The sequence below is a fragment of the Thunnus thynnus genome, chromosome 17 (genome assembly GCF_963924715.1).
Source record: "Thunnus thynnus chromosome 17, fThuThy2.1, whole genome shotgun sequence".
NCBI lineage: Eukaryota > Metazoa > Chordata > Actinopteri > Scombriformes > Scombridae > Thunnus > Thunnus thynnus.
Genome location: NC_089533.1, coordinates 11559320 through 11568602, shown reverse-complemented (window position 1 = coordinate 11568602; position 9283 = coordinate 11559320). Strand labels below are relative to the sequence as shown.

General features: G+C 37.9%; 1 protein-coding gene across 1 annotated transcript; it reads right to left on the bottom strand.

Annotated features, from left to right (window-relative positions):
- Positions 1-2281: 2281 nt before the first annotated feature.
- Positions 2282-4750, bottom strand: LOC137168311 (myosin-7-like). Its single transcript, XM_067570853.1, has 6 exons — positions 4728-4750; positions 4151-4169; positions 3194-3313; positions 2922-3059; positions 2691-2753; positions 2282-2609 (listed from the first exon to the last, which is right to left on the bottom strand). Exons 1-5 carry the CDS (start codon positions 4748-4750, stop codon positions 2715-2717), a joined length of 339 nt encoding a protein of 112 aa, XP_067426954.1. The 3' UTR covers positions 2282-2609; positions 2691-2714.
- Between the last annotated feature and the right edge of the window lie 4533 nt (positions 4751-9283).

Sequence of the window (9283 nt, the reverse complement as noted above, 5' to 3'; positions counted from 1 at the left end):
GTGGGTGTGTATGGGTCCCAGGTGATCAGCAGTGTGGCATCTGAGGGAGTAGCTTTTCCTCCGAGGAGCAGCGGTGTAAACAGCCTCTGCGTGGATGTGGTGGTGAAGGAGGTATCTTGTTGGTACTGCTGGATCGAGTCGTGGATGGTATTGCTGGGGAACGTGGTCCAAGGAACACGGGCGAGGGGTAGGCGTTTGCGATGCAACCCTGTCACGGGTCACTTGCAACTGAGACGAGGGGAGAAGAACGGATGGGGTGTGCCTAAATACTTTGTAGTGCGGAAGTGGGATGTGTACTCGGCGTGGTCTCTGTTCCCGAACCTTGTTTCTAAATCTATAAACTTCATTCACAGGTAGTTGACACAGGTAATTCGCACTAATTGTGTGGACTTATCCACTAGGGGTGTGCCCGAATACAAATACGTTATTTGGCAAAGCACAAATAATGGGTTTTTTACGAACATTTATTTCATACAAATATTTAAAAATGTAGGCTATTTGTTTTCGGGAAGAAAAAAAAACATGTGAAATACCATCACACAGGTCGGTTACCTCGCTGTCTCAGTCTCTCTCCTGTGCTTCACTGTTAGGCCTATCAGCAGGTCTCAAAGAGGGGAGTCACATCCACCTGCTGCATGATGCACATTTCCTTATTTGGACGTCACTCCTGGAGTTGGGGGGGGGGGGTTCCTCAGAGATAAAGCTGAGTCACTGACACAAACGAAGGGACTCTCCATAACCTGTTGTCCCCCTTCTCCTTTCCACAAAGTTAGGATGTAAAAAATAAGCAATAAATGAAAAGTGCATAGCAAGAATCGCCTTTGAAGTTCTTCTCTACATGTTACACACTGTGCTGTCGCTGTGTTATGGAATTATAAATAAGTAGAGGTCTGTCTGTATGATAGCAATGCAATTGGCTTAGCTCAGTAGTCAGTGCAGTCATCTATGAAGTGGGAGACCCGAGTTTGAGACCCCGTGTGGGACTTCCTTTATAAGATAGTTTATTCATAAATACCTATTTTAACACTTTAATATACTAAAATTAAAAGCGTAATAAAAACAAAAACTGGATTTTTACACCTATTTCCACTTTTATTTGAATACAAATACATATTACAAATACATATATCTTTGCCGCCTCAACAAACATAGATACAAATACAAATACTGAGCTCTCTGCACATCCCTACTTTACACAATTAGGCCAAATATACTGTATATATTCACAATTTATAAATTTTAAATTGTATTTATTATCAACCTGAACCATAGCTGACCTGATCATGGAGCTGAATGATCATAACAGGGTGTCTCAAGGACTGCAGCAATACCAGTGTCTGCTTCACCCTTTCATTTTTACTTGGCGGTCTTAGCTTCACACTATCTTTTCTTGACACTTTCTCAAACCTAAATGTCTGTTACAGGGAGATAAGTTTTCAAAAGCAATACCGATTTAACAAAAGCTAGATTCATTCTAAACTTAACTCTATAAAAACCTCTCAAGGTTTTTGTTCTTGCACTATAATACAAGTCTCAAGTTTACACTTGTATGCTCAGTACACCCTCTCTCATGTCTGTCTCCATCTTGCTAGTTGGCCAATACACCTGGGAAATACTGAGCTTACAAACAATTTTGAGATTCTGGTACTTCTGGTATTTCGATTTTTTGCAGCTTTATATGTTTACTTTACATCAGTTCAGACTACAGCTTTTTAGCTCAACGGAGGTAGTGAATGCTTTTTTTTGTGAAATTTTAAATGTTGCAACACACTGACCATTTAGATGGGCAGTGGATTTGAGTGGTTTGAGCAGTCTCTGTGGATATTTTTATACTTTACTGTGCCACAAAAACTTGAAATCACTGGTATCCAATCTATGAATTCAAACTGACCATAGCTACTGTCTCTTGTGAGGGAACAAAACACATTACAGCTACCTCTCAATCCCACTGGGAGTGAGTTTACTCAAAAGATATATTTGGTGATATTTGGTGGAGTATGCCTTTAAGTAAAATCTTGAATGCAAGACAAAATGTATTTTTTACAGTATACTGCTTAGTTAATTTAAGCATCCGAATACTTCCTCAGTCACTGTTGACAAGGAGTTCTGTTCAGTCATATAGTATCTCACATAGAATAACTTGATTCTACATAGTCAAAGGGTGACCAGTGAATGATTCTGATACTGTACTACAAGACCTTACAACATGGCTAACTGCTCTACTTAGTTGCATCACTGTCTAGGAGTAACTGTTTCAAACAAAAAAAAGACAGAATTCAGGATAGTAATGACAATTATCATCTTTATTGAAATGTTAAAAACCCCTCAACCAAATGTTCATATTTTATGAACTTTGTTAAAAGGCCTAAAGTTTATGATGAGTCTTACTCAGCAAAATCAGCCAAAGTGAATGTTGGCTGCTCCTCCTGTGAAGGGTGAAGGGAGTAATATTCAGTTACAAAACAAATTATATCATTATTGATTAAACTGTAGATTATTGGTCACAACAATTTATTTGACACGCAGCCTCCTCAGCCTGTCTCTTGTAAGCCTTGACTTTGAGCCACCAGATCCTGAAGTCTGTGCATATTCTTCTTGCCCTCCTCAGTCTACACAGATAAAGGCTTATAAGTGATGAAGAACAGAGAATTAAGAGATATTAAGGTTGTTTTTATTAAAATAGGACATACCCGGTAGGTCAGCTCCTTCACTTTTCATTCATATTCGCATCTGCTTGGCCTCAACTTCAGCTTCTAGGTCACGCACGTGAAAAGTGATGATAAATGATACATCAGTATTATATACACAGTCAGTCAGACAGATCACAGTCAATCGAAATAAACATAGAATTAATTTCACACATTAAAAGTGCGATGCACATCCAGACAATAATCTTTTGTGAGCATTCATACAGTGCATACCCTTGACTCCAGTTTCTGGAGCTGCTTCTTGCCACCCTTCATGGCAAGGTTCTTAGCCTCATCCAGACGGTGCTGCAGGTTCTTCTTCATCCTCTCCAGGTGAGCACTGGTGTCCTGCTCCGTCTTCAGCTCCTCGGCCATCATGATGAGAGAATGATGAGAAGTTTTCTAATGCAACTTTAAGTTATAACGAGCTTATTATATTATCAGTCTATGGCTGTATACAAAATTTAATTATTCATAAAATTGAAGAGTTAGAGGTGTAAACTCACATCAGTGATAGCCTTTTTGGCTTTCTCCTCAGCATTTCTTGCTTCCTGAATAGCATCGTCCACTTCACCCTGAACAAGGTCAGACTCCAGCTTCTTCTTGTTGTTCAGCAGACTGGTGTTCTGAATATCAAAAAAGTCACTTTTAATTTGATATTTGTTATGTATAACAAAGCTGGTATGTATACTCCATTCATTCTGTATAAAGACCATAGATGACTGTGCTGACTACTAAGCTAAACCGAGTGCATTTCCAACATGCAGACAGACCTCTACTTATTTATACACCTGTGAGAGAAAGAAAGGCTTATTTGTGAAGGAGAGATGTTCAAAATTCAATTTATGGAAATGTTCTACTCATAAGCTATGTCTTTTCATAAGAATGTGCTAATCAAAGCCTTGATGTGATGATTTAATCAACAGGGCCTCACTCTGGCCTGCAAGGTCTTTTACAAGGGAAGTTTTATGTTCACGGCACCAGGCTGGGAGGTAAGGTGGTAACCTTGGATGGGTAACAACAGCTGTCCACATTATTTTCCAATTAGAGTTCATTCTGACACCAAGTGTCCTTGTGTCTCCCCTCCCTGGTGGTGTGACCTGAGCAACTCTATAAGAAGTGATTGTTTTCCTGTTTGTGCTAAGTTTTTGGTGTGATTGTATCCATGTATACACTGCGCCAAAGGCTTCTCTGATATCACATATTTGTTTTCAGTAAACTTCATATATTCAAGTAAGCATCAACTGCAGCCTGTGGAGTCTCTTCAAAGTATTATTCGACAATTACAAGATTTTCCACATAAACACCCATAACACGGAGACAGCATAGCATGTAGAGGAGAACTTCAAAGGTGATTCTTGCTTTGGACTTTTCATTTGGACTTTGTGGAAAGGAGAAGTGGAACAACAGGTTATTGAGAGTCCCTTGTAAGCACTATGTTTGTGTCAGTAGCTCAGCTTTACCTCAGGGGAACACCCCCAACTCCATGAGTGATGTCCAATGGTGAGGTTGACAATGACACCTGGTTAACCTCCTTCTTGGTGATCCTTCCTTGAATGATGTTCACAAGGTGAGAAGAATACTGAAAGGTTACTGAGTCCAGCTGCTAATGTTAAACCTCTTGGAATCTCCTCACCAAGTGCTTATGTCACTCAGCTTGATTCTGCTTTTAGTGTCATGGAAGATGGAGAGGAGTTATTTGCTTGTATTTCTCAGCTTCATCCAAAGCAATGGAGAGAAACCCTGAGCATACTTGAACAGGTGTTACAGCCTCCTCACAAGGGCAATTTCCAGAGGGGGGGCCTCAGCTGAAAATTCCAACAACCAGTTACTCAGACAGTTCTGTAGGGGCTTTTGGGATCAGGGCATCATCATAGGTCTGCATTTACAAAATGAGCAATCTACCATCATTTCCTTAATTCCTCTATATGTTGAGAACTGAGGAAAATTGCCGCTCATCAAAGCTTGACAGAATGAAAAAGCGTTTACAAAAGCTACAAAAGCTACTGCACATGCCCATTACATTTTTGATATGCCCACCTATAGTTGTGAGCCTTTCCCATCACCCAACACAAAGCAAAATGAAGCATCAAACCTTGAAAAGAAAGTGAATGAGCTAACTAAACAAGTTGGAGAGTTAAGCCAAAAATCACAGAACCCCACTCATGATAGTAAGCCTCCCCCAGTGCCGAAACCAAAACAAGATGAAACCTTTAAGATTGAAAATAAGATAGCTGAGCTATCAAAACAAGTTGAAAAGCTAGCCCAGAATCAAAAAGAGAGTGAGAGTATCTAAATGAAAGACTGCCTTGGTATTAACAACAATAGCAAGAAGAGTCCTCTCAGGGTCCCTAGAATGCCAAGGTTGTGGTTCTGCTTCAAGTTCGGAGAAGTAACTCATATCACAGCTTATTTTCCAAAAAAAAAAAAACCCACACTAGTTAGCAGTAAAAATGCAGAGCAGGGCCATCTCCATGTCTATCCTCGTGGTGGCACTTTAATGGAGACTGTGAAAATGAGAGTGTCAAATATATGGGTGGAGGGACATAGAGCCAGACTGGGACAGAACCATGACCATGAGATATATTATTAACACAAAGTTGTATTACAATACGAATATCTACCTATATTACATAGGTAACAAACACAGTATAAACCCATCTAACTATTTATAGATATTGGATTTAATTGAATAGATAGTCTAATGATGTATACTAAAATACACCAAGTACAGTGTCAAATTAATTCTGCTTAAAATATGTAGAATGTTATTACATTAAACTTATTAGATATTATTTATATTACATTTACATCCATGTTGTCCATATGTAACTTAAATCCTTCATTCTGATACAACTTACCTTATAACTTTTAACTCAGTCTTCAAAATATAATAATAATATAATTATACACCAGGTTGAAAATTACTGCCAGTAACAGATATTATTAGGTTGACATAATTTGGATCTTGATTGTGCTCATAAATACTGAGTAAACCAGTTATGTTCACAGTGTACCCAGGAGTAAATTGCAAAAGTGCACTGTGTTGTTTGTGGGTTTTCTATTCCAATAAATTTAGAGGTTGAAATCATTTCAAATTGACACGGTTTATGATACGCATGATAGGCACTTGTGTCCCGTTCATCTTGACATCACAGCCAGTAATCAGTTTCAAACTTGGAGAAGCACTGAAATGTCACTGGTGTATAGTTGCAGCAGGACATAAATCTCAGATATCTGAAATAAAACTCAGGCGGATGGTCTTTCCATGAATGCTGAACAGATATTATATGTCTCCTGAGAATAGACTTTAAAAAGGATTGCCAACTCAGAAAATTTAACACCAGAAATAAGTTCCTCACAAACATCATTGATGTTTTGCTGTGAGGAATAAAAAAGATGCAGTTTTTAAGTGAAAGGGGTTGATATTTTGACAGTTCAAGTTCAAATGATGCCTTAAAGAAAAAGTTTGGGATCATCTTCAGAATCAACTTTTATTTCCAAGTTTTGCACAGATGTAACTTATTATTTGCCATCTTATGAGCAGATCACGAGGTATTACCACGGTCAAAGATAAGTTCAGCTAAGGGAGGGAGCAGTGATTCACATTTGGCATAGAGAGATGGATATATTTTTAGACACGTTTAGATATGCTGTTAACACTATTTCTCAAGTTAAAAGATATTTATCTTATATCTCTTATTTCTCAAATGTATTTTAAATTAATAATATAACGTCAGTAAAGATAAGGTAAGACCATTGTCAGGGATTAATCAATTTATTACCTGATCTCAATGTATTATCACATCTAGACTATTTTGGTTGAATTAGGGATAAAAAGGAAAGCCAACATGACAGAGGTTTCAGTATGATTGAAACAAACTATTTTGTGTAACGCGTTGTCCGACCACATCTGAAGGCAAAAGTGTTGATAGTTCTTCTTGAAGGCAGGCTGAAAGAGCCTAAAAGCAAGTTCATTAGATTCATAATAAGCAAAGATGGTGATGTTGTTTTCTGTGAAAAATGAAAAGAGAAGTTATGTGCAACCGCACAAGAAAAAAGACAATCTTATTATTTTAAGAGAAATCTTACTCAAACCTGAAAAGGTTTTTATATTATTCGTTTTGATTAAAAAAAAAAAAAGCATATGACTACATTTCCAGAGATTATCTCTGTGCTGTGATGAAAGCATACGGCTTTCCCGGTGACTTTATACACTTGGTAAGATGTTTGTATTGGTTTTTAACTGAGTCTTTTAAAATGGAGAGAGGTGTGAAGCAGGGCTGTCCATTGAGCACAGCTCTTTATATTTTAGCCATCAGCCCTCTAATTAAACAATGAACAATGACAGTCGTTTTGCTGGAACGTGTAGACCATGCACACAAAGTCACAGCTATTGCTTACGCTGATGATATTACCATCATTATAAAAAACAGTCAAAGATGAAAATGCTTCTGGAGCAAAACTAAATCACAACAAAACAGAAGGAATTTGGATTGGAGCGAAATGAAGACTGTGATAATTAGTCATGTGACTCAAATGTATTCATCACACCCGTGAGTTCTCAGCAGTTGTACTGAGCAAACCTGAAGATGTACAGTAAAGTCATTACAGTGTGTGGTAGTTAATTTTGATTTTCATCAAGAAATTTAAATACTCGGTTTGAACATTTTTAACAGTGAATGTAGTGAAAGAAACAGGGAGAAAAAAAATGTGTGAAATTAAAGAAGTGGTACAGAAATGAGAAAACAAAGATACTAATTATGAAACAAGAGTAAATATTGTAGAAACCTTCATCCTATCCTAGCTCCTTTTTCCAGTGACTATTTTTCCTCCACCCAACAAAATAATCCAACTAAAAGAAAAACAATGTGCCAACCTAATCTGCAGAACAACCAGGGAAGTCACCAAGAGAGAATTAAAGTATAAAAGCAAAGAATATGGTGGTTTGATTAAACAGATACTTGCTGACCTCCGGAGGAGGAGAAGTCAAATCTCAGTACCTCCCCTGGAACATACTGGACTTATGAATTGACAGCACTTTATACAAGATCACTGAACTCTATGCACTTTTTAAATGTTTGCACTCTGGCACTGGCTGCATTTTATTGCTTGATGTACTGTATTTGTAATTTTGTAATATGAAATTCAATAAAGATCTTTTCAGAAATGCAAAACTCCATAGGAGGGTGTTAATGCACCTGCAACTGTTTGGTAATGGCCAAAAGAGTTTGACAGTCACCATCACTTAACTAACACAAACAGATGGATGACTCACATAGATTACCTATATAGAGACAAAAGTTTTGCTTGTCTTCATGATCTTGCTCGCCTGTCACTTTCTCATCAATACAGATCAAAACTGCATGACAGTACAATTTTGAAATCATCCCTTTAATTATGCTTTTCATGACAACTTTACAATGTTTTAATTTTGAAAGTTTAATATTGTGTATAATATCAAACATAGATTTTGCAAAGCATTCAAATATCACAGGGAAAGGGACAGCTCAGAACGCCTGTGGAGCTCAGCTATCGGTGATGACATACAATCAATTTATGAGACTTTCTGAGACAGCTTTCCTGTCATGGTGTTGTTTGTTTTGGTGTTTGTTTTTGTGTTTGGGGTTGTTCTGTGTTTCCTTTCCCCCCCTCCCTCTTTCTGTTTCTCTCCCTGGCAGTGTGTGTGCAAATGAGGGTGTGGCTGGCTGAGCGGGGCCTTCACTATGAGGTACACCTGGTGCTCATCAGTAATCACTCCTGCCATAAAAGCCTGGTCAATACACCACTCCTGTGCCAGATTATCCTGTTGCAGTTGGTAACTATGAGTCCCTGATGATTCCTTTGTTCTCCAGAGCTTCTTGTGACTTACTCGAGCTTCTTTGAGTTTTCATTTCTTGTTATTTAGAGTATGGACTGACCTTCCTGTGTATAGTTTTCTAGTGTGCCTCGCCTGCAGTCTCCAGTACTGCTGTTTTTCTGGTGCTCAGCCTCAGTGGATATGCTGGTCAATTTGCCACCTCACCTGCAACACCAGCCAGCCCTCAGCCACCACTTCCAGCCTCTTGCCTTTTTTCATTGAGACATTATTCTTTCAATAAACATCCCAAGAACTCTCCTTGCCTCTGTCTCTGCATTTTGGGATCCAAACTCCAAAACTTAAAACATAACATTTCCAGGATGTAAAACTGTATAAGTAAGATCACATATTTAATAGGAAATGTTTACACTGTTTAGGACCCCTTGAATTGACAACATAGTTTTTGTTGTACAAAATTGTTATATGTCCATGTTTGCCTTTTTGTTGTTAACATTGTAGATCATGTGTAGCAAATCATGACCACTGGACACACTGAACCCATTAAAACGCATCACAAATACTGTCATTGTAAAGAGTCTTTCTTAACTCAAGATTTGTAATTTGGAGACACACCATGAAATCTGCAGGACATCAAATATACATTTATGTATGGATTTTTTATTTGAGCTATTTACATTCTATTTATGAGCAAGCATGAGAGTAACTTCAAAATATATATTGTGTAATTTATCAAATACCAAAGCTCTCCATTGTAATATATATGATAGTGTATATG